General features: G+C 35.3%; 1 protein-coding gene across 6 annotated transcripts in view; it reads right to left on the bottom strand.

Annotated features, from left to right (window-relative positions):
• Positions 1-648: 648 nt before the first annotated feature.
• Positions 649-25,135, bottom strand: part of RBBP8 (RB binding protein 8, endonuclease) — a 95,941-nt gene continuing 71,454 nt past the window's right edge. For 2 of the 6 annotated variants that reach the window (XM_033087649.1, XM_033087648.1), the window contains exons 11-19: positions 23,550-24,447; positions 23,341-23,467; positions 19,522-19,610; positions 18,116-18,233; positions 14,810-15,031; positions 10,664-10,733; positions 6,597-6,693; positions 3,366-3,507; positions 655-1,658 (exon numbers count right to left, since the gene is read on the bottom strand). In XM_033087649.1, coding sequence (XP_032943540.1) covers positions 1,561-1,658; positions 3,366-3,507; positions 6,597-6,693; positions 10,664-10,733; positions 14,810-15,031; positions 18,116-18,233; positions 19,522-19,610; positions 23,341-23,467; positions 23,550-24,447 — 1,861 coding nt within the window. In that variant the 3' untranslated portion in view covers positions 655-1,560. Of the gene's footprint in view, positions 1,659-3,365; positions 3,508-6,596; positions 6,694-10,663; positions 10,734-14,809; positions 15,032-18,115; positions 18,234-19,521; positions 19,611-23,340; positions 23,468-23,549; positions 24,448-25,135 lie in introns of all 6 variants that reach the window. The other 4 variants (XM_033087651.1, XM_033087647.1, XM_033087646.1 and 1 more) reach the window with 4 other exon arrangements.

The following is a 25,135-nucleotide window of genomic DNA, read 5'->3' as shown; positions in this document are numbered from 1 at the left end:
CACTTTTGGCAGCTTAATGTTAAGCTGATACATAAATTCATAAGATTTAAGGATTAAAAGAGAAAACTCTATATGAAGAACAAAACAGTTCCTGGCATAAAGCGAGTGACCTATGAATGGTTGCTATTATTTTGGAGAGATTAGATGACTGCCAGCAGAGAACAAAAATCAAACAGGATAAACAATTTGGGAAGGGAAGGAAAATGCTGAATAGAAACTATGATAGGGCTGTAAAATTCAGAAGCACATTCAGAGCCAAACATGTACACAGGGGATGTGACATATAGTAGATCACTCAACACAGGTGATTTCTTTTCCGATCCTCTCTGTGAGACCACAAACTGCTGTCATTTATTCACATAAGAACCTTGATCAATGAGAAAAACAAGACTAAGCAAAGAGAATTTTAGGAACTCTGAGAAGTAAAGGTTTTATCTATACGATTATTTAGATTTTAGTGAGGCATTCCATTCAGTGTCTCATGGACTCCTGCTTATGTAATACTATCAAGATATGGATTACAGGAATACACAAAAAAGACCACTAAAAAAAGGTGACAGAGATGTGGTCAGTCACCTTAATGACTCAGACACAAAATCCTAAAGGAACAGAAAGTTTGCTAAGTAGAGAAATCTATTATGTTGCCAAATTGGAAGTTCATAATGCTAGTCAATCCAGAAAAACAATACAATTAAAGTTGCACACATGGGCAGAGAACTCAACCAATTCAGCTTGAAAGCTGCACCAGAAAAAAAAAAAAGTATAATGAAAAGAAAACATGTGAAATATGTTTTCACATCCTAATATCCTGGAATATTAGGATTAGATCAGAAGATGATGTTAATTTGTATTATATGTGAAAGGATAAAAAGTTGGTATTTGTGGTCACCTTGAAAGGAATATACTAGAGTAGTACCTCATTTCAAGTCAATAAAAGAAAAAAGCTGGAAAGGTAAAAAAAGGACTATTAAAACTTGGTCTTTAAAAAAAAAGACGTAAATGTCAAACATTGGAATGACCTACAGAAGAGCAACTGATGAACAGAATGAAAATTTGTAATGATTAACATGAAGTCAGTCACTCTGAATGTAAATATTAGGTTGGTGCAAAAGTAATTGCACCAAAAAAAAGTTTAAAAGGTTAAAAATAATTGCAAGATCTGTAATTCCTTTTGCACCAACCTAATACCAAAGGCAGGTGGAGTAAAAAGTAAAGATCTGAAGGGCAACAAATCACAGACTATAACTATCATTATTTTCAAAATTGTAATTAGGTTATACCAAATAAAGCAGATAAACAACTCTTAAGTTAGAGTGCAAAATGAGAGCACCTTATTGTTTTAATGGTGCAAAAGCAAGAAAATACAACATTCACTTATCCACATTTTAAATAGTCGTTTGTGTGGTGAGTAAATGCCATTTAAAAATATTTTCCATAGAAAAATCATTTATAAATCAGTTTACAGAAGATTAAAAAAAAATCAGTGTTTTTAATACCAACTTTAGCTATAAATAACTAAAAAGAAACAATATTGTTCTCTAGCCTGTTTTGCTCTAACATCTATGTCTTCTGTTCCTTGCCTTTCGGAGAAAAAATCGCATTGTAAGGCTGCCGTCTTTTCGGACGAGGGCAAGGGTGAAGATCTTCCTTAATGTAACCTGAAAAACAAAGGACACATTTAAAAGATTATATTTGCAGCATACATTTCCTTCAGCATACATCCAGTAAACATGTGTCTTATTTCATGCCTTCTAAGTTTACATGATTCTTCCCATTATTAGCTGAGTGATGCTAATGAATGATTTTACTATTTAGCGTCAGTTGCCTGATTTATACTCACAATAGCAGCAAACATTTATCAGACGTATTGTATACATTATCCCAGATAATACTCACACTCCTTTGAAGTAGCTTCCACTACACCTATTTCACAGATGAGGTAATGAAGAACCAGGGAAGTTAAATCACTCAAGTCATCAAAGCTAAGAAGAGGAAGGAAGAGCTGGGACCTTGCCCAACATCTGTCTAACTCCCAAACCAGAGCTCTTAAGCACTTTCCTCCTTTGCCCTCCCATGGGTTGCAATGGGGTCAATGGCTAAACACAAACTCTTTACCATTATGATAAATTTCAGGTGCTATCAGAAAGACATTTTTAAAAGAATTTTATTTTGAAGTAAATTTAGGTTATAGAAAAGTTGCACAAAAATTAACAGACTTTTTGTAGTAGTAATTTCATGATATGACATGCCCCTATATTATTCAGACTATTCAATTCTCTGAAGGTGTGTCCAATCATGTAGTTTGCGGGGCGGACTGTGCCCTGCCACACCCCTGGGCCATATTAGTGGTGAACACAGGCTGTATCCGGATTGTCCTAGTTCTGTTTGATGACCAGGCTGAGATATCATGTCAAAGAGGACTTAATCTAGCTTGTTAATGGCAAAACTGGAAATACAGTAATGGCTGTCAAAGACTGCATCTTTTGGTAAAACTATCTTACCACTAAATATATGGAGCTCTCAAGTTGCATATATTCTCAAATTATATTAAATATAAGTGCCATATTTGATGGCGCTAGATGCATGTCAACAATCTTCCAAACAAAAGAAAGTCCTTTTTACTTATGTATTGTTTAAAAATACCCAGCATTCTGGGTGAGGTTTTAAAACCTAAAATTCAGAGTAGTCACTCTAAAAAGATGCTCTTCTTGGGGCGGCCAGATGGCTCCGTTTAAGGTTAGAGCATGAGCTCTCAACAACAAGGTTGCCAGTTTAATTCCCACATAGAATGGTGGGCTGTGCCCCCTACAACTAAAGATTGAAAACGGCGACTGGACTTGGAGCTGAGCTGCGCCCTCCACAACTAGATTGAAGGACAACATTTTGGAGCTGATGGGCCCTGGAGAAACACACTGTTCCCCAATATTCCCCAATAAAACTTAAAAAAAGAAAAAGAAAAAAAAAGAAAACTGGGACAGCTTAAAAAAAAGATGCTCTTTTTTTTTTTTAAACCATATAACTTTACTGGCAACTTTTGTAAGGTTATTTATTTTATTAAAAGTCATTTGATTATACCATGAAAGAGAAATAACTTTCTGAATTTGAATGAAAAACCAAGATAATGCACACACAATCACGCTAAAGTGATTATAAACAACCTTAGGTTACAATAAAATTCCTCTGATTACAATCAAATTACCTGAAGAGCTGAAGGTAAGCCTTTTATCTTTAAGAATTTGTTTTTATGACACAAAACCGGCACCCAACTTACAGCAGAAGGTAAAGAGCCCTGAGAGAAAGTTAGAATTGGGTACATACAATATTAAAAAAAATTAATTCCAAAATGTTATAATCTATACTCTCACCTCTTTCCTCACAAGTCTGAGTAGAAGGAAAACCAACTTCCCAGAAATTCTCTGGTGTGTTGGGTGGAATATAGCGGAATCGGTGTCTTGAACAGGAAGCCAACTTCTTTTCTCTTTCTTCTGCTGGAATATCTGCATAATACTAATAATAAAAACAGGTAAGTTTTTCATTTAGTAGTAAAAATGGAATGTTATGATTAATGATTATAAACTTGATTACTGATTAAAACTTGAAGCTAAGAAAGCTATTGATTAACATATTAGGCCGACTCAGAAAACTTAATACTTCCTGATGATAATACTATTAATTACTTACTAGTAGCAATTATTGCTGGTCTGTGAAATGTCTGCTTCACAAAATGAGAAAAGGAGCTTGTATTACAATGTAAATCAACATACTGCTTCCTTAGTCAATAAAGTCTTACAATGAACAAAAAAATGCCAGCTGTTCTGTACAGTGTGCTTAATGATGTAGTTGATTTATATACCAGTGCAAACTCTTCATCTTTGTCAGACCAGTAACAAAAAATGCACTTTGAATAGCACTTTTCTCAATTATTTGGATATAATGTGTGTTCTGAAGTAATTTTCCTATCTCTAGTTTTAAAAAATAGAAGTTTAGCTTTGAATGTCACAGGCTTCATTACTTCCCCCTTAATCTGTCTTATCAATCATGATCAAAAGCATATTATTTTTTGCAACTGCAATCATAAAGAACCTAAACATAATGCAAACAAGGAAAAAACTTCTATGTAAACACTGTACAGGTCTTCAAGCTCTAGACCTTGAAAAAAAAAAAAGCAGTAATGTAAAGTTTAACAGAACACAGATACAGGACCACACAATCTAGTTAATTCCATTTTACAGTTGAGAAACTGAAAATTGAAGTGGTAATTTACCAAAGCTATCATTGAAAGTGGCAGACTTAGGACCTGAATTTAAGTTTGAAGTAAAGGATTTTCATACTAGCGTATCTCTGAAATAACTTTTTTTGGAGGGTGTCTTTTTCATCATTCTTATTGCCATGAGTAAAAGAAGCCTTCATTACTTTAGCCTGGAACTGAGATGGAGTGTCCTTAGAGAATCATGGTTATCAATTAATATTAGGGAAACACTGCCACCAAATGACAACATATTCAAAAACAATGTAGGTGTGTGGCTGTAACAGTGAGCAAGTGGGAGGGTTACTGAAGATGAAGTCAGAGAAAAAGTGGGGTGCCAGAGTCTGCTGTCCTTGATAAGGACTTTAGATTCTATTTCTTAGTGAGATGCGAAGACATTTAAGTTTGGAGTAGAGGTGTGACATGATTTAACTTTCATTCTAAAAAGATCACTAGGAAAAAAACATCCATTCACTCCTGTGTTGCAATTACTTGTGAAGAGACAAGAATGAAAAGAAAAGAAGTGTTTTCTTTTCTAGGGGTATATAGGTGATAGGGGTATAGGGATATATAGGAACTCTCTGTACCTTCTGCTCAATTTTGCTGTGAACCGACAACTGCTCTAAAAAATTGTTTATTAATAAACAAACAAACACAAGGATGGCACTTAGAAGCTATTTCAATAGTCCAGATGCGATGAAATGGTGCCTTGCTCCAGGGGTTTAATGGTGGAGATAACAAGTGGCTAGAAATGGGATATCTTTTGAAGGCACAATCAATAGGATTTGCTGATAGATCAGTTATTGAGATACGAAAGAAAAGAGATAACTTTTCGTATCAAAAAGTTATAACTACTTTTATAACTATATCCTTTTCGAAAGAAAAGGATAACTACAAGATTTTTGTTTAAAACAACTAGAAGAATGGACATCTAGGAGACTCTGAGGCCTGGGAATCGAAGGTAGAAATGTTTGCTTTTGGACATGTGAAATTTGTGATGACTGTTACACATCCACATGTGTATTACACATTCCACATTTGGAATAGGCAATGGGATAAATTAATGGGAACCATAAGCACATAGATAATATTTAAATACATGGGAGTGGCACTTTCACTCCTGCTCATGAGGGAGTAACAGGGAACAGATTTACCGTCCTACCTTAAAACAACTGAAAAACGGAATAAAATGTCTGAAACGTTTTTCAGAGATTAGATAATAGCATAGGAAATGATTCCTAAGAGAAGGAAAGCAAATTAACAGTGCTTCTAGCAAAAGAGCTTTTTTCTAACTGGTCATAGTAGTTCCAGATTTTAAAGAGTTATGGTTGTAACTAAAAACTGGAGGTTTATTTAGTATAGACCGTGTTCCTTAGTTAAGAAAACATGATACATTCAATTTGTGTTATGAAAACTCATGATATAGGATGTTTTGTTTGTACTGCCAAACTGCTTTCCAAAATAGCGATGCCAATTTACACTCCCACTGTTAGTGCATGAGAGCACATTTCTCATCAGATGCTTACCTGTATGGTAATCTATTCACATATAACTTTAATGTGCTTGGTTATCAAATTTTCTAGCTTATGGTTGTTAAAAAGAAAATTTGAAAAGGGAAGTAAATTGCTGGAAGCAGGCATCTGACAGCTAATAGATAACAGGGAAGAAATAAAAACAGTATGTTTTAAGAACACAAAACTTGCCTGAAACTATTTAGTAAGAGGACAATATAATGCTATCTATATATTATAATTGTATTATCCAAGACAGCCAATGTATAAAAGGAAAATATAATTGTGTTCTAAGAATGAAATAGAGTCTATACATTACATTTTTTTAAGAAAGGAAAATGTTTGGGGGAAAAAAGAGCCTATGGTTGTACCTATTACTTAGAGTATTAAGAGTATATCTCATTTCCCAAGAGTGCTAGTATGAGTAATAAATGTTATAGTAAAGTTTCCTATTGAAATATCAAAATTCCTCCCAAATAGTATATATATAAGAGCCTTGCTGTAATATAACTCAGGGGAAAAAAATTAAAAGAAATACAAATAAATAAAGAAAAGAAAAATGGCACAAACATTTTAAGGCTCTAATAAGAACCTGTGGTTAGACTCCAGATTTCCTTAATAAAAATCTAAGAGAAATTGAGGGTTTTCCTTTATATCTATTTATATCTCTCAGGTCCTAGCCAGTATATACTTTATTCATTCTGTTATTCCTGGCTCAAACTAGGTTCCCAGATACAAATATGGTTTGTATCTATGATTTTTTAAATCATGAATTTATGACCTATGAAGCCATACTTTAAAAAAATACCCAATTGAACAGTATTTATAGTAGTACTTACAATTTCACATTCCTTACATGTGTGTCCAAGCAATTTTCTCCTCTCTTCTTTTTTCCGAACCACCTCAATATGAGGAAAGTTTTGTAAGCCAGTCTCTCTGGGGGGGGGGGGGGGGGAATAAATTAAATTTAAAATTAATCTATTTGTTACTACAAAGATCTTTGGTTTGGGTTTTAAATTAACATAGGTGAGAGCTCAGGAGAGATATAATATCAAAAACACTCATTCACTTTATTTTAATGCTTATTCAGTATGTTAGAAAAATAAATATTTCTCCTTTCATCTTTCAGTCAATATTTATTAAGCCTACTATATGTGAGGTATTTTTATGGATATTTTTCTCTGAAAAAGTAACTACTACTTTCTATTTTCACCTCTGATTAGCTGAAAATAATAATTAGGTTAGGAAGTAAAATATAAAATAGTCTAATTAAAAAGGAATACTGTATTATTAAACTCAGGAATTAGTATTATGCAACATAACCAGGAAAGAGAATACTGCCTCTGTTAACTCATTTTTCTAGAACTAAGAACCCATATTTCAGGGCTAAGCTACTCCTGCCAAAGAACAGATTCATCTGTTTCTTATGCTATATGCTATTTTCTCTAAAAATTCATTATTCTGCTTCCATCCACCCTGAATTCTTCAAAATATTAGGGAAAGTTGTCATTTACACTTGTCCTTGACTGGATCAGATCCTATGTGAACCACTGGAAACCTTGGAAGGGTCAAAACCACTGAGGTATGGATTAAAGAGGGATAGAGTACTTTGAGAAGAAAAAGCCATCAGGAAGCACAGACCATTTTTTAAAATTAATATATTTGTATCCTTTTAAAAAAACCCAATATAGAAAAAAATCCAAACTTATAAGATAGGTAAATAATTATGTGATGGCACATACATATTTTTAATAACAGAAATATCCCCAGGAAGTTTAAACAGTCCGACTCACAAAAAGTGATTTTTAAAATGACTTGCTGGTGACCTATATATTGCTTTGAGGTATTTTGATCGCATTACCCTCTAGATGGCATGCACTTTCCTTCAAAAGAAAGCCTTAATTGCTCTATTTCAAAGCCTATGAGGTTATAGGCCTCTTTTGTGCATAAAGTCAAGAACTCTCAACTCAGGAGTAATCTGTGAATTAAAAAAGGGAGAACAAGAAAGGGCAGGTAAAAGATATTGCCATAACTATATTTTCTTTCACAGTTACGGAATCTTAAGCTTATGTAGAATGCAATGTGGCCATATCCCTGTCTATTCTGCTTCTGTGTGTACTATAATGCAGCAGGGAAAGAACGAGTAGACTGGCATCTGTAGAGACCTCAAAGCATCCCCCAAAAGGTTACTAAGCTTCATGTCCCTGACATAACACAACTCATCTTCCAGGGTTTGCTACTATTCTCAGTGTGGAAAGAAACCACTAACTCCTACACCTTTATCCACCTCCTGCATCTCCACCTATCTTAAATGGTTTCAGTTTCATTTATCCAAATAAATAAAATTACTCATATATTTTTTAAAAAGTTAGTGAACCTCTAATATGAAACATCTGAAATGGCAGTTTCTTGTCTGCAATCTTACTTCTAGAAATCTATCCCAAAAATGCACAGGCACAAATTTGAAAAGAGAATGCACAAAGCTATTCAATGCAGCATTATGCATGACAGCATAACTGTAACCAACCCAAATAAATGTCCACTGCTGGGAATAAACTATGGTACAAACAATGTATGAAACTAAGAAAAGAAATGAGGAAAGCACTATATACTATCTATCAGTGATTTCCAGGACATGTAGTTAAATGAAAAAAGCAAAGTAGATATAAAGCATTCTACCATTTGTCCAAGGGAAGCGAGTGTGACTACCTACATCTATGTAGATATATGTAGATAAAATTTTGGTTTTAACATTTTTAAATGGATGGAAAACCATGAACTTTTAACAAATGGTTACTTTTGGGGATAGGAAGTTAACAGATAAGAAGTTAGACGTATCTGAATATATCTTGTTTTGTAGCCCATGTACATAATTTACCTAATTTTAAACAGGAATTAAAAATAAAAAGAAAAAAATATTCTTGAAAAATCAAAACCAAATAAAAACAAACCTGGGTACTGAATTGGTGGCATAACTACACCGAAAATAATGATCCTAAGTGACCTTAAAACACAGTGATCTGACTGTATATTTCTGATAGGATGCATCTTAAGGACAAAAACACACATAAAAATGTCTTATACCATTTTCATAAATCATATAATTGGTAATAGTCTGCATTCTGAGATTGTTTTTTACATGTGTATTATAGAATAAATTAAATGAGGAATGATGTTGGTGGCACTGAGAAGTGGAATTTTCAGTAGCTGGGAAAGTAGATGCAGATGTGACAAAGGAGCTACATAAAAAACAGTAGTCCTAAACTTGAATTGGAGCTATCAGTATAAACAAGTGTAGCTTATCTGAAAAAACAAAATGAAACACTAACTTTATTTCTAACTCTGTCCACCTAAAAGATCTTGAAACAATGACTAACAGCTGCAATGAGCAACTCTAGCAATCAGACTATGGCCTAAAACACCATTTCTCACTAAAAGCAATTAAGGCCGCTGGAGAAATGGGGGATTCCAGGCCTATGGCAGGCAGTGTACAAGAGAGCCTAGAACGTCTCATATACCAGAAGCAAAAAAGCTATGAAAGACTAGCGTAGTATCCATTCAAAGAGGCTTCCACTGGGCAAAGATGGGACAATTTGAGTATCAATAAGGGTAATAACTGAAAAGGATTGAAACACAACAAATATATTTAAATCCATGAGTTCATAATGATACTTAAACAAAAAACTCCCTAGTCACATTTGAGATGCTAAAGTACTATTTCTTTAAAAACTGGTAAATAAAGAAAAAGAATCATTTAGCAATAAAATGACAGCTCTTATCTACTAGAGTCGTACAAGCATCAAAAAAATTTATCTTGGCCTCCCAGATTTCTAAAATTATCAACGGAAACAGAAGTATAAGGTATAACTTTGCTTACTGAGTTACTCAATTCGCCAACATTGTTAACTTAAAGAAAACAAAAAGCATAATAAATTTTTGGAATGAATTACTATGCCTTAATTCACTTCTAGAATGACTAGTACATGACTGAAAGTTACAGAATTTACAAACTTTTTATAAAAGGCAGAATGTGACATTATGGTTCAAATGAAGATGCTTAAAGCTTTTTTTAAAGGTTTAAAAATCCTCATAAAGGGCCGCCCCGGTGGCTCAGGCGGTTAGAGCTCCATGCTTCTAACTCCGAAGGCTGCCGGTTCGATTCCCACATGGGCCAGTGGGCTCTCAACCACAAGGTTGCCGGTTCAACTCCTCGAGTCCCGCAAGGGATGGTGGGCTCTGCCCCCTGCAACTAAGATTGAACATGGCACCTTGAGCTGAGCTGCCGCTGAGCTTCTGGATGGCTCAGTTGGTTGGAATGCCGGCTTTCAACCACAAGGTTGCCGGTTCGACTCCCGCAAGGGATGGTGGGCTGTGCCCCCTGCAACTAGCAACGGCAACTGGACCTGGAGCTGAGCTGCGCCCTCCACAACTAAGACTGAAAGGACAACAACTTGACTTGGAAAAAAGTCCTGGAAGTACACACTGTTCCCCAATAAAGTCCTGTTCCCCTTCCCCAATAAAATCTTAAGAAAAAAAAATCCTCATAAAATAATTCTGAAGCACAACCCAAGGCTTGCTACTTAAAGTCTTATACTATATAAAAGCTACAGTATACAATTAAAAATATTTCCCAAAGTTCACAATAAAATATTTTTTATAAAGCAGACAAAACAGCTATCACCATTGTCAAAAAAAAAAAAAAAGGGTCATGGTGGTAAACATTTCTATATTTGTAAAATTTGTCATTTTTATGAAGTTTGAGTTCCATTTCTGTTATGGTCATAGAGTAAATATATATGCATTCTATTTTAATTAAAGTAGCAATTTTAACTGTTCAGAGACACTCTGACAAAGACAGCTATTTCACTGCCACTCACACTGCTGGTATTAATCAAGAGCAACTTACCTTACATCATTTTTAAAATATGGCTCCACAAATGCTTTCTGTTTGACTTTATCTTGTTTATCACCGTAAGCTATAAACAAAACAAGCGTATCACAAACTGAACGCAGATCTTACTGAGAAATGATTAGTTTTATTAAAAAAGGACAAGTACCAAAACTTCCATTTTTATTGAGTTTCATACCCTATGTCTGTCCCTAGGCAACTTGTTTAAATTTTCTGTTAACTAATTTTTGCTTTTTTCATCTGCATAATGAAGAGTGTGCTGATAATCTCACTTACCTCCAAGTAACTAAAGAGATAAAAATCATATGTATAAAAGTATTTTAGACTTAAACACTATATATGGAAGTGTCTCTCTATATAGACTTTTATCAAAATATTTTCGATTTTAAGAGAACTACTCAGAGGCTCATTATCATCACCAAACAACAAGATAACTTTTAGTATGTTTCACGTATAATGCATCTTGATGAAGGTTATAACCAGGAAATAAAGAGATTAAATAATATTAGAAAACTGGTGACAAATAAGAACTGGGGCTCATGGACCTACATCCCAAGGTGTCTAGACTCAAACAGCCAACTGCTAGGATCTATTCAAATAATCAAAATTTACTAAGCATAGTGCTAAATTCTGGACATAAAATTTATGTCCAGGTCTCCAGAGGGACCAGGTCTCCTGTCTTCATGGAGTTTACATGCAGCGAGAGAAACAGACATTAAGCAAGCAGACAGTTAAGGCTTATCAAGAACACACAAGGTGATACCGATGAACAAGAAGTCAGCCAGAGAAGAGGTAGAGTGGGGAATGTTCTAGGTAAAGGTCCTGAGATAGAAAAGTTTGGTCTGTTATAAAAACTAAGAGAAGGCCAGTGTGGTTGAGATTTAGCTGGGAAAGGGAAGTGTTGGAGTAGATGTGGTTGGAGAGGTGGGCAGGTTACCAGATCACAACGGACGCTGAAGGCCAAAAGGAGTTTGAATTTTATTGTAAGTGCTGTAGGAAGCCACTGACGACTTTTAAAAAGAATCTATTAAGGTATAATTTACATATAAAATATACTGATTTTTAGTTACTATGACGAATTTTGACAAATGTATATTGCAGTGTAGCTGCTACCCAAATCAAGACAGTACATTTCCATCACCCCTGAACGTTTCCTCCTATTTTACTGTTTCTCATGCACAAGAATGTTCTCTCATGTCTCTCCCCTCCCCCACAATCCCTGACTTGATTTTTATCACCATAGCTTAGTCATACTTGTTTTAGAACTTCATATAAATGGGCTCACATAATATGTATTCTTTTTCACCTTTTGCATTTTTCTAGCTCAGTAAGTTCTGGAGATTCATCCACATTGCTGAGGCTAGTAGTTCCCTTCTTCTGGTTGAGTAGTATTCTATTATATACCACAATTTATATTTATTAGCCTGTTGATGGACATTTGGGTTGTTTCCAGTTTTGAGCTATTACAAATAACACTGCTATGTACATTCCTGAACACATCTTTCTGTAAACATGTTTTCATTTTTCTTGGGTGTGTATACCTAGGAGAAATTGCTAAGTCACAGGATAGGTGTATGCTTATCTTTACAGAAAACTGACAAACCTTGATAAAGCTGTTAAAAAATCCTGCTGAACTGTTTTCCAAACTGCAATTTTATACTCCCACCTGCAGCGAGTGTCCCAGCTGCGCCCCACCCCTGCTAATGCTAGGAATCTCAGTCTTTTCGGTTAACCACTTCAGAGGGTGTGAAGTGGCAGCTCATTCCCTGACGTCCAGTGATGCTGAGCACCTTTCCATGTGCTGACTGGCTGTTCTTTAACTTCTTTACACTGAAGGGCTTTTAAGCAAGATAATACAATCCAATTTACATTTAAAATAACTCACTTTCGATTCTCTGTAGAGACTGAAACTGAGAGGAAAAGTAACTGACATAAAAAGATTAGTTAGGAGGGCTGCGATAGAATAGGTAGAGAGGAGTGGTTTAGACTAGAGTGATGGCTACAGAGACGGAGTGAAGTGTCATTAAATGTATTTTGGAAGTAGGACAGCCAGGGCAGTAGGATACTGGGCACGAAGGTGAGGGGAAAGAAACGCCAGTATGACTCTCACATTTCTATTGTTAGTAGTGGGGAGGATTGTTACTGAGGTTTAATGAGACCTGAAAGGCAGGGAAGATCAAATTCGGATAGAAAAAATAAAGATTTCTAATTTAAATATATTCAGTTCAGAGGGCTTATGTCAAGTAGGTAGTGGGATTCAAGTCTGGGGTTCAGTAGAGAGAGGGTGAGGCTGGGAGCAATGAATAGGCAGAAACAGCATCTTCACTTGGCTTCCAGAACACCATATACTCTGGTTTCCCTCCTACTTCACAGGCGCAGCTCCTTCTCTATTCCCTCTGCTGGTTCTTCATTTCTTTGACCTTTTAACATTGCCACACCCCAGAGTTCATAACTCCAAATGCTTCTCTCTTCTATTTATATTCAATACTTTGGTATCTCAGTTTCACTGGCTTTAGGCACCATCTACCTGTTGCCCTCCTGTCCCCCAAATCATTTGTTTATTCTGGATTTCTTGTCCAAACTTGACGTATCAATTGCCTACTAAATACCTCCATTTGACTGTCTAGTTAGTATTAACATATCCAGAACTGAGCTTTTGATCTCCCAGAAACCTGTTACAATACTTCCTATGAAGGAAGCTTTTGTAAAACTTTGTGATATGAGGGTTGAGAAAATGAAATAAATAGACAGTAAGTCCTAAATTATATGCCTGGGTGACTGAGCAATATAAAATTGTCTTCAAGTCACTTGGTAGGAAATAAATGGAACTTGGCTTAGATATGTTGTTTCAGCTGCTGAAGAGACACAAATGTAGCAATACTAAGAAATGCAGGACTAGGATTCATCAGAAGTCAAATGAGAGATGTAGATTTGGAATCATATTTTCAGAGGTGGTTAATAAAAGCCATGAGAGAAAATGAGTGTAAGAAAAACAGGGTCTTGGGAATACTCTAGAAAAAAGAAGTCGTAAGAGTTCCAAAGAACAGTGCAGCATCACCACAAAAGCTAAGTGAGAAGAAATTTTGGGATGGCCGGTTTGAAATTTTGAGATTGGCCAACTAAAAAAAAAAAAAGACAAATTAATAATTGTATCTTGCAAAAGAGTATCTTTGTGTGTGTGTGTGTGTGTGTGTGTGTGTGTGTGTGTGTGTGTGTGAGAAGTTATCTGCCAAAGGCTCTTCTTGGGGGGAAAAAGTGAATCGAACAGCTGTAAATTTTTATTACAAAATTTCCTTGATCAAGTTTTTTGCCTCAGTCTGAGCAAGCAAAGCATGCTGTCCTCTATCTTTGGTTAGGGTCTCATTCACTCTAAGGTCTGTCATTTTAAAAACCTGATGGAAGCACCAGGAAAACATAATCAAGACAGACTGTACCATAGCAGAAGGTGTGCTCATTTAAACCAGTATAAAATAACCGTTGCACAAGATTCAAAATTCTCACCATTTTACACATAGTAAGAATAAAACATTTAGCAAGAATTTTAACTAATTTTCCATTCAGATTATCTACTTAAGAGCCTCACTTAGAGTATTCTTCTTTTAGATGCTACTCTACATTATAAACTACTGCTTCTAATAAAACAGATCTTAAGAAATCTGATATTATATATGTGTGTGTGTATATATATATATTTAAATGTTTTGTCTGGGAAGGTAAAACACTCAAGCAGAAAATGGGTCTGAGTTTTCTGCAAAACTTTCTCTTTCCACTCTATTACAATTATTAATTTATTACTTAAAAAAGAAGTTTCTCAAACTTTTATAAACTTTATGCATATGCTATAAAGGAATTTATAGCATCAAATGAAGATTAATTTCTAAGTTGTGATGAATATTTTATGGTTATATAAGATGTTAACGTAAGGGGAAGCTGAGTGAAACATATAGGGGAACTTGAACTATTTATTTAACTCTTCTATTAGTCTGAAATCTCAAAAAACAAAAAACTGAGAAAGAAATTTTACAAGAAACATGAAACTAATTGTTAATATACCCCATCAAGCCTCTGTTAATTAGCTTGATGACTTGATTTACTGAATTCAGTTTAACTGAGAAGCCATAATTAGAAAGAAAATAGCCTTACTGTTTGGTTTCTTTGTGGTGACTGGCAATTCCTCCTCTTCATCTGCTACTTGGGGGTAGCTATCTGCCAAACAGGATTCATATTCTTCATGTGTGGTCCGATCAAACATATCTTCCAAGCTATTATTCATTTCTTTTTCTCCGTCTATGTAAAAGAGCATTGGCTCAGGGCAACATGGAAGCTTTTTCCTTTCTATGTCGATGAATGTCATACTTGTAGCAACTGCCACAAATCAGTTGTGTACATTTACAAAAGCTTTATAGTATGGCTTTAAATGTCCTTTACTCTTGTGAAGAGAATGCTAATTTTTGTTATTTTCATGACGAACACTAAAAGTCTCTATCAGCTTATGTTTATAATTCATACTAAACCAAAAGGCGTCTTTGCCAAAAAACTGAGGAACAGAAAATATATCATAATGTATGATTAAAAAAATACTGTTTAAATAAAATGTGTATAAATAACTGATATTAAAATCTATAGAATTCTGCTTACCTGCTATTCTTCTAATGTAGCAACAAAAAAAGAACTTTTTTGCATTATCACTAACACTTGATAGTTTAGTGTCAATAGACATAATGAATTCAATTCCATACTTGACATGCAAAGTGCTAAATTCATCTTCAGAGAACTAACTACATTTCCCATTATATAATCACATTTTAGAAAACAGAATTTACTAAACCAGAATTTACTAAAAAACAAATAGATGCAGTTGGCTAACAAATCTGACAGAACACAAGCCTGCGGAGATTACTCTATAAAATAACTACCATCTCCCCCAATCCATGGTGCTCTAGCACCCGTACCCTGTGTTATCTTTCTCCAGCACTTACCATCACCTATCATACTGGGTATTTGCTTGTTTCTTCTCAATTACAATGTACGTTCCATGAAGTAGGTACTTTTGTTCTGTTTTTACACTATCTCCAGTTCCTGGAACACTTCCTGGTATAGAACTGCAGCTCGATATTTACTGAATGATTAAACATTTGTTTATTTCTCCTTTTGCGGGTCAAATTTCTAGATAAAATAGAACTTCTATGTGCCACGCAGTGTGTTAGGCATTCCCAAGCATTCTGTATGTGCTGTCAGAGGCACTGTAAGGCGCTGATTTATTTTTTGTTGACCTGACTTCTGATTGTGAAATACTTGAGGACAGAGTCTATACCCTTATTGATTGCTCTATCCCAGCATCTAGTAAGTCTGATACAGAAGAGGGATATAAAAAAAACATTTTCTGAGTTGAAGTATTAGCAGCAATTCAATTGGGAGTTTTTATTGGTATGTTTCATTTTTAATGAATTTTAAGTTCTGAAAAGGTTTACCTTCTGGGTAAAATGGGCATATTATGTTTTTCCAAATATAGCCTCAACAGTATCTTCTATCTCATGTGCTGTACTTACAATGGTCTCAGCACTTGTCACTGAGTAGTGAGAGCCATGTTCTCTTGCTTTGAACCAGGCGAGTCTTTGTGACACTATGCAACTTCTGAGTCCAGAGCATAAAAATGCCATGCATTTCTATTTTGCTCTTTGGGATGCTCACTCTTGGAATCTAGTCTCCATGTGATAAGGAAGCTCAAACTAGCCCATGGGGAAGGAACATACGGAGAAGCCCTGAGACTGAATGAGGAGACAGATTCCAAGTCACCCCTCTCTGTCTAGCCCTCTGCTCTTCTAGCTCCAGCCACCAGCTTCCTACAACTGCTTGAGAGGTCCTGAGACAGAACCATCCAGCCAAGCCCTTCCTAAATTCCTGAACTATGGAAACTATGAAAGATAAGAAAATGACTGTTGTTGTTTTAATCCTCTAAGTTACAGGAGTAATTTGTTATGCATCAATAGTACTCACAACAGCTTATTTAGCCAAAATTATCTCCACTCTTTAGTTCAAGGTCTAACCTCACTTCTACATGATACTCGCTTCAAATATATTTGGGAAACTATCATGTTCTTTGAAACAACTAAATAAAACTGAAGCCAAAGTAGTCATACTTTAGTTCTCCCCTTTTCTAGAAAAATGAGGCAAACATTATCAGGAGCTACTGTCATGGAAAAAAAAAATTTACAGCAAAGTATCTTCTTAAGAAGAAAATTATTTAAGTGTCATTCACTATAAAAAGACAATAAATCACTGCTAAGTTTTAATGGGTACTGTCCTCTCACAAGCTAGGCAGCCAGCTGCTTGATCATATGCATAGTTATTCCTTATGAAACAACAAAGAATTAAGGCAAAATGTTAAAATTTTCTTTCACTTACTACATTTAGGAAAGCAAGAGATAAAGTGTTTCAAAAGGGACAAGACTAGCTGTTTTATTATTTGGCCCTGGGCAGGGGGACTACAAAATGTTCAGCAGTACATAGGGAATGCAAATATAGTCTGAATGTCCTCAGTTTCTAACAGATGATGGTTGGAAAATGCCTCTGCTTTTAGCACTGCATCCCCATGTGGTGGCTCCTAAACCTTCAATACCTAAGAGTATACTAGTCCCAGTCTAGCTGATCTCACGGCATATGCCTCTTTAGTTAGGAATGTTGCTAGGGTGGTGCCAACCGAAATCCTTCCATGGTTCCCATCTCTTTTGGAAAATCATGGCTTTAGAGGAAGAGTTAACAGTTTTTCACCACAACGGGCTGTAGACCCCAATTTGGCCAAATTCCCTTTACTGTAAATGCAGAATATGGCAGAGTAACTCAGCATAGACACTATCATTCTTAGTTTACTGCTAATTTGCAAATTTATACTAATACTTCTTAGTAGGACCCCCACTCTGCCTTTTTGCCTTATCAAATTGCTGTGGAAAATCGTATTTCTGAAACAGGACTTTCAAGTCCTGTTATACATTCTATTAAAAAAATATCTAAACCAGGGATCAGCAGACTTTTTCTTAAAAGGTCAGAGAGTAAATTTTTTTAGGCTGTGGGGCCAATAAGGTCTGCACCAACTATTCACCTCTGCTCTATCGACTTGCTGCTGTATCGCATAAGCAGCTATAGGTGATACATAAACAAACGAGTGAGGCTGTGTTCCCATAAAACTTTATTTATAAAACTGGCAGCCAGCTGTGGTTTGCTGATCCCTGGAAACAATCTGAATTCTTTTTGAAATAAAAATTATTTTGGCTAGAGATTTTTTAGCTGAAATGTTGAAATTCAGTGTTACTAAGAGTAATCTAATATTATCAGATGGGGAAAAAAAACACCTGGTTTGTGTGAAAAGGTCACTTGGCTTATCAGTGCAATGGTACGACTATAAACTTCCCTCTACATTTTTATTAAAATAATAAAAAAATAAAATCTTACTTGGATTTTTTTCTCTCTTTTGCTCTTGCTTCTTCATTTTTAAAAGCACAGTTTCACTAACCAATGTACAGTCCATGTCCATTGTCTCTCCTTCTGCTAATCTTGACTGACTGCCATCCTGCATATTTAAAAATTTAAAATTTTAAAATTATCCCTTTAAGGCCTTATATAACCTTTTTAAACAAATTTTAGTAAAATATACACAACATAAAATTTTACAATTTTCACCACTTTTTAAGTGTACACTTCAGTAGCATTAAGTTGTATTTACTTTTACTAGAAATATAGACAGATTCAGGTTTTACTGCCTGTAAAACATTTTAGCTTCAATACGCAAGCATCTTCTCTCAAGCCTAGGAAAAGGAGGGATGCTGCCAGGGAAGAGAGAATTATATACCATTGAATTCCCTTGAGTTTCTCTTTCTTTCTTCTTCAATCTACCTCACAGTAATGAACATCAATGTACATAAAGAACAACAATTTCATAAATCAAATCTGGTGTCTTGACAGACATATTTTTACTTTAAAAACTCTTAAATACTATATTAATACACTAACAAGTGAAAGAGAACTTCTCAAACTATATAGACCTAAATACAAGCCAAAAAAGTTATTTCCACTACGAATTTTAAGTTTTTTAAAAAATACAGTATTTTAAAATCTAGCCAACTGGGAAAATGTAAAAAATTTTCTTTTCTCTCCCCGCCCACTCCAGTTCAAGCCATTGTCTCTCAGTCTAGTTGTGTAGGACACAGCTCCCTGGCCCATGCTGGTATCACGACCCTTGCGTGCCGCCCCCCCCCTCCCCCCCCCCCGCAGTCGGTCACTAGTCATCGTTTGGCCGCTCACAGCAGCTCTTGCCTCCGGCTACTCCTGGCGGCACACGGAAGCCTGCGGCAGCTTACACCAACCTCCGGCTGCTCACAGCAGCCCAGCTCCAGAGAGAGCTGTTGCTCACAATCTTAGCTGTAGAGGGGGCAGCTCACTGGCCCATGTGGGAATCGAACTGGTGACCTCGGCACTAGGAGCACAGCGCTCCAAACCACCTGAGCCATTGGGTGAGCTGCAAAATTCTTTTTCTTGATAGATTATTTTAAAAGTTAATCAGCATATAATGAATTATTTTGATAAATAATTATTTAAAACATATAACTAGCATTTGTATTATTTTAAAACTATAGTATTTTTCAGAAAAGGCCTTTAAAGTCAGAAAGTATTATTACGCTTTCAAAGATACCATAAAGTTGTAAGAATACGTATTTTTATTTTTTACTTTTCTGAATAAATAATTGCATGTTTTAAGAGGTATGTGATTATCTCAAGATCACAAACTAAGTCAGGGGAAGAGAGTGATTAAGAGCTCACTAGAACAATCTCATGGGATTTGGTTTTACTTTCTAACTTACCTTTGTATCTATTACAGTAATATCCATTTTATACTGAGAAAGGTCTGCTCCTGGATCTATACTCCACTGGATGTTTTCAAAGGATACATCTTAGACAAGGAGGAAAAAAATACCCAATTAAAAATAGATTTAAAAAATTCTCATCACTTTAAAACATATGGGGCCCACAGAATGGGAGAAATGTTTTGCCAATCATGTCTGGTAAAGGACTTGTACGTAGGATATCTAAAGAACTTTCACAAGTGAATAATAAGACAAATACCCCAATTAAAAATGAGCAAGGGATGTTAATAGAAAGTCCTTCAAAGAAGACACACAAATGGCCAATAAACACATGAAAAGATGTTCAACATCATTAGCCATCAGGGAAAGACAAATCAAAACCACAATGAGATAACACTTCACACCCAATAGGATGGTTCTAATAAAAAAGATAAATACTAATAATAAGTGTTGGTGAGGACGTGGAGAAATCGAAACCCTTACATTCTATTAGTGGGAATGTGAAATGATGTAGTTGCTTTAGGGAACAGTTATATAGTTCCTCAAAAGGTTTAACACAGAGTTAGCACGTGGCCCAGCAATTCTACTACTATGTATAACTTTAAAAAAAAAGAAAAGAAAATAAACACCCCCTCCCCAAAACTGTAAATCACTGTTCATAACAGCATTATTCATAATAGTATAAAAAGTGATATAGTGAGTCACAAAAGATCATATATTATGATTTCATTTACATAAAAATTCCAGAAAAGGAAAATCCATAGAGACAGAAAGTAGATTGTGGTTGCCTAGGACTGGAGAAGAGTGGTGGGGGAATGAAGAATGATCGCTAACGGGTACTGTTGTTTTGGGGACGATGAAAATGTTCTAAACTTAGAACTGTAATGTTGTTTGCACAACTCTGTGAGTACAGCAAAACCACTGAATTGCACACTTTAATACGTAATTTTTATGACAATAATTTTTTTTTAAGTTAAAATTGTAACATTGTTTGGAGGGGCTTTCAATGTCTATAGATATACTTGACAACTATACAAGGTGTGTACAAGGTGTGATCACAAAATATGGTTAATGCTTAAATAAAAAAAATTTATTACAGTAAAAGACACATTGCCATTAATCCCCGTCAAAAATACTCCTTCTCGCTTCGAACACACTTATCCCATTGTTCTTGCCACTTTCTGAAGCAGTTCTGGAAGTCCTCTTTCGTGAGTGTCTTTAGTTGAGCTGTCATGGCTGATTCGATGTCCTGAATCGATTCAAAACGTTTACCTTTCATGGTCATTCTGACTTTGGGGAAGAGCCAAAAGTTGCAAGGTGCCAGGTCTGGTGAATAAGGTGGATGAGGACATACATAATGTTTTTATTTGACAGAAATTGCTGTACCAGAAACAATGTGTGACATGGAGCACTGTCATGATAGAGGAAGAGTAAAAGACACTCATGAAAGAGGACTTCCAGAACTGCTTCAGAAAGTGGCAAAAATGATGGGATAAGGGTGTTTGAAGTGAGAGAGAGTATATTGAGGGGGATTACTGGCAACGTGTCTTTTACTGTAATATTTTTTTTAACTTAAACATTCACCATATTTTTTTATCACACCTCGTATAGTCACAGAACATAAAGTGGTACAATATTAACTCTAAGTAGATTATGAAAGGTTAAGTAGGTATATACTGCAAACCTCAGAACCATAAAAAAAAAAAAAGGAATGAGGGTGAAAAAGATGTTTTTATACAGAGACTGAAAATCTTATTGGAAGAACAACTAAAGACTGTTCTTCAGAAAAAAAAGGAAAATAAACCCAGAATGAAGGAATAACTTTCCAATGAAGAATAAAAGAAAAACTACATATGAAGTACAGAAATATTTGGTGGCCAGAAGAACCCCAAAAGACTCCTTTTAAACACAGCAAAATTATGAAGAGATTAATATACATATTAGAGCAAACGATGTTTTCAAACAAGAAGTTTAAAAACCCATATAAATGTATACAGTGGTACCTCGGTTTTCGAACGTAATCCACTCCGGAAGACCGTCCGAGTTTTGAAATGTTCGAAAACCGAGGCACAGTTTCCCCATAGAAAGTAATGCAAAATGGATTAATTCATTCCAGACCTTTAAAATCAACCCCTAAAACTGCAAATTTAGCATGGATGTTACTATCTAATGATACTATAGATCCATAAAATTTATGGCGTTCGTAAGCCGAAATGTTCGTCAATGGAGACTTTCGAAAACCGAGGTACCACTGTATATGCATATATTTGTACACATAAATGCAAAGGACAGGGTATCTATGGTATGAGGAACAAGATCTGGATGATGAGAATTCTACTTTATATATTTTAAAATTCTGTATACATTTTTTAAAGCTTTTGTAAAGAAAAATTTTCAAAAAGCACGAGAAGGAAAACCATATGTAAAATGAACCCAATGAGAATCATTCTGTAAACATAGAAACATGCAGAAAGAAAAAAAAGAAAAAAAATATTCCTGAAACAATAAACTGCACAGAAGAAAACATAGGTACTAAACTTATGGACCTTGGGTTCAAAGAGCATTTTATGAATTTGACTCCAAAGGCAAGCGAAGTAAAAGCTAAAATAAATGAACAGGACTATATCAAACTTAGCTTCTGCAGAGCAAAAGAAACCATCGACAAAATAAAGAGGCAACTGAATGGGAGAAGATTTTTGCAAACAGTGCCTCTGATGAGGGGCTAATATCCAAAATATATAAGGAACTCATGCAACTCAACAACACAAAAACAAATAACCCAATTGAAAAATGGGCAGAGGACCTGAAGAGACGTTTCTCTAAAGAGGACATACAAATGGCAAATAGACATATGGAAAAATGCTCAACATCACTAATCACCAGAGAAATGCAAATAAAAACCACAATGAGGTATCACCTTACCCCAGTTAGAATGGCTATCATCAACAAGACAAATAGTAACAAGTGTTGGAGAGGCTGTGGAGAAAAAGGAGCCCTCGTACACTGTTGGTGGGAATGCAGATTGGTGCAGCCGCTATGAAAGGCAGTGTGGAGGTTCCTCAAAAAATTACAAATAAAATTACCGTATGACCCAGCAATACCTCTCCTGGGTACTTACCCAAAAAATCTGAAAACATTTATTCATAAAGCTCCAATGTTCATTGCAGCTTTATTTACGGTGGCCAAGACATGGAAACAACCAAAATGTCCTTTGATAGAAGAATGGATAAAGAAGTTGTGGCTTATATACATAATGGAATACTATTCGGCGGTAAGAAAAGATGAAATAGGACCATTTGTGACAACATGGACGGATCTTGAGATTATAATGCTAAGCGAAATAAGTCAGACAGAAAAAGCAGAGAACCATATGAGTTCACTTATATGTGGTATATGAACCAAAAACAACAAAAGAACAAGACAAACAAATGAGAAACAAAAACTCATAGACACAGACAATAGTTTAGTGGTTACCAGAGGGTAAGGGGAGCAGTGGGGTGGTAGATGAGGGTAAAGGGGTTCAAATATATGGTGATGGAAGGAGAACTGACTCTGGGTGGTGAACACAATGGGATTTATAGATGATGTAATACAGAATTGTACACCTGAAATCTATGTAACTTTACTAACAACTGTCACCCTGATAAACTTTAATTAAAAAAAAAAAAAGAGAGAAAATATTTTTCCTCCCAAACAATTCAATCCATCTGAAGGATGTAAATAATATATTTAAGATATTAATATATTATATGTATTAAGATGATATGTCAAGATAATATATGTAAAGAGTGGAAGTACTATTTATAGTGTACATACCTTGGTTGTTTTGAAGAGACTTTGTTTTAGCGATTCTGCATGGATTTAACTGAAGAACTGATGCAAGTTCACATGCTCCATGGACTGACCTGGTTTTTATTGTTACTGGCTCATGAGAACCAGCACCCTAAAACACAAAGAATTATTAGCATCTAGATGAAATTACAAACAACCATTTAAACCAAAATCCTTGAACATTTAACACAAACCTTCACATCATCAAAGAGGTTCTCTGTCTCCAAACTTTCACGTGGACGTAGAGGGATTTTAAAGATAGGATTTTCTTCTTTTATCTGTAATGGTGCTTTATTATCTGGAGAGGATTTACTCAAGGGCTGGAGGACACACTCCTGCAAACAGGGCTCCTCTGGGGAATCTTTGGTTGGCACACAGCTCTCACTCAAGACCTTTCGGCTTGAGGAAGAGCCCTTAGGAATGGGCTTCAAAGCCTCATAGAGAGTCACTTGCCTAAATCTGATTTTAGAGGTCTCACTCCCTTGGCTTTTCTCTTGACGCTGAATAGCTGAAAATCGATCAGACAGATCCAGGGGTTTATCCATTACATAGTCTCCATTCATAGAAGAATGACTATCCAGTGGAAAAGGAAAAGCATTTTCTTTATCAAAAGAGGCTTGGGGGCAGCTTACTTCATCTTCACTTTCTTCCTCAATTTTCTTCCTTTTGGATGTTTTGCACCCCAGTGATTTCAAGGACACCACATGTTTATCTTTATCAGTAATCGCATCTTTAATGTGATCAATACTACCCTGTTCACTTACAGATTCACTTATATTTTTATTTATAAGCATCTGCTTATTAGAAGACGACTGGCTAATGATCTTGTTCACTTCAGACCCAAGATTATGATGTGTGAAAAGACCACTATCTTCAGATTTTGATCTAGTTTTCTCTGATCTAGAATTAGAAGTGCTGCTGAAAGGTACTGTTTTCAGATGAGTTTTTTTCCCAGTCTCTAAAATAGAAGGCGACAAACTTGTATTCAAACCAAAACTATTTTTCACATTAGAGGTAGCTCCAAATACAGGAGATGATACCCGAGGAGTCAATTCTTCTTGAGGAGGAGTCTTTGAATTAGGATCTGAAAATCTAAAAAAATAAAGAGTGGTAAAACTTTTTTTCGGACTAAAGAAATACGGTAAAAATTAAAAGACAAGCATAATGAGAAAATGTTTGCTAATACATAATTATTATAGTAAGGTCTTATCCACATATTAGAGATAGATAATTAACCAGCAATTAAAACAGGACATAGTTGATGGCTTCTCTTCACTTGGCTGACAAAAAGCAGAGGAAAATGATACAGCAAATCTATCTCAATACCATGATATTCCTACCTATAAATACCTTTCCTAAATAATTTAAATAACTTCACTATATAAGAAAATCATATCTTAATAAATTCCACTAGGGAGGCTGTTATGAAATTTTGTCATGAGTAACTCCAAGAAACATAATTCTTATGCTACAGAACTGAATGTAAATTAAGACTCAGGCTGCCTCTAGCAGAGGAGACATCTGTGGTAGTAAAAAGAGCATTAAGTTTAAGTTTGAAGACATGGGATGGGTAAGAGCTCTGCCTCTAGTATTTAATAGCTATGTGGCCTTAAACATTTAACCTCTCTGGAGCTGCATTTTTGTCGACTATAAAATATGGGGGTAATAAAACCTACTTTAATGAGTTACTATGATGATAAATTAAATGTGATATATGTATCTAAAATTAAAAGCTCTTTTAAAAGAAAAATACCACATAAATATAGGTATTATTAGTTAA

The sequence above is a fragment of the Rhinolophus ferrumequinum genome, chromosome 19, assembly GCF_004115265.2.
Source record: "Rhinolophus ferrumequinum isolate MPI-CBG mRhiFer1 chromosome 19, mRhiFer1_v1.p, whole genome shotgun sequence".
Classification (NCBI taxonomy): Eukaryota; Metazoa; Chordata; class Mammalia; order Chiroptera; family Rhinolophidae; genus Rhinolophus; species Rhinolophus ferrumequinum.
Note: the sequence above shows the minus strand (reverse complement) of the source record. Positions and strands in the feature narration are given on the sequence as shown.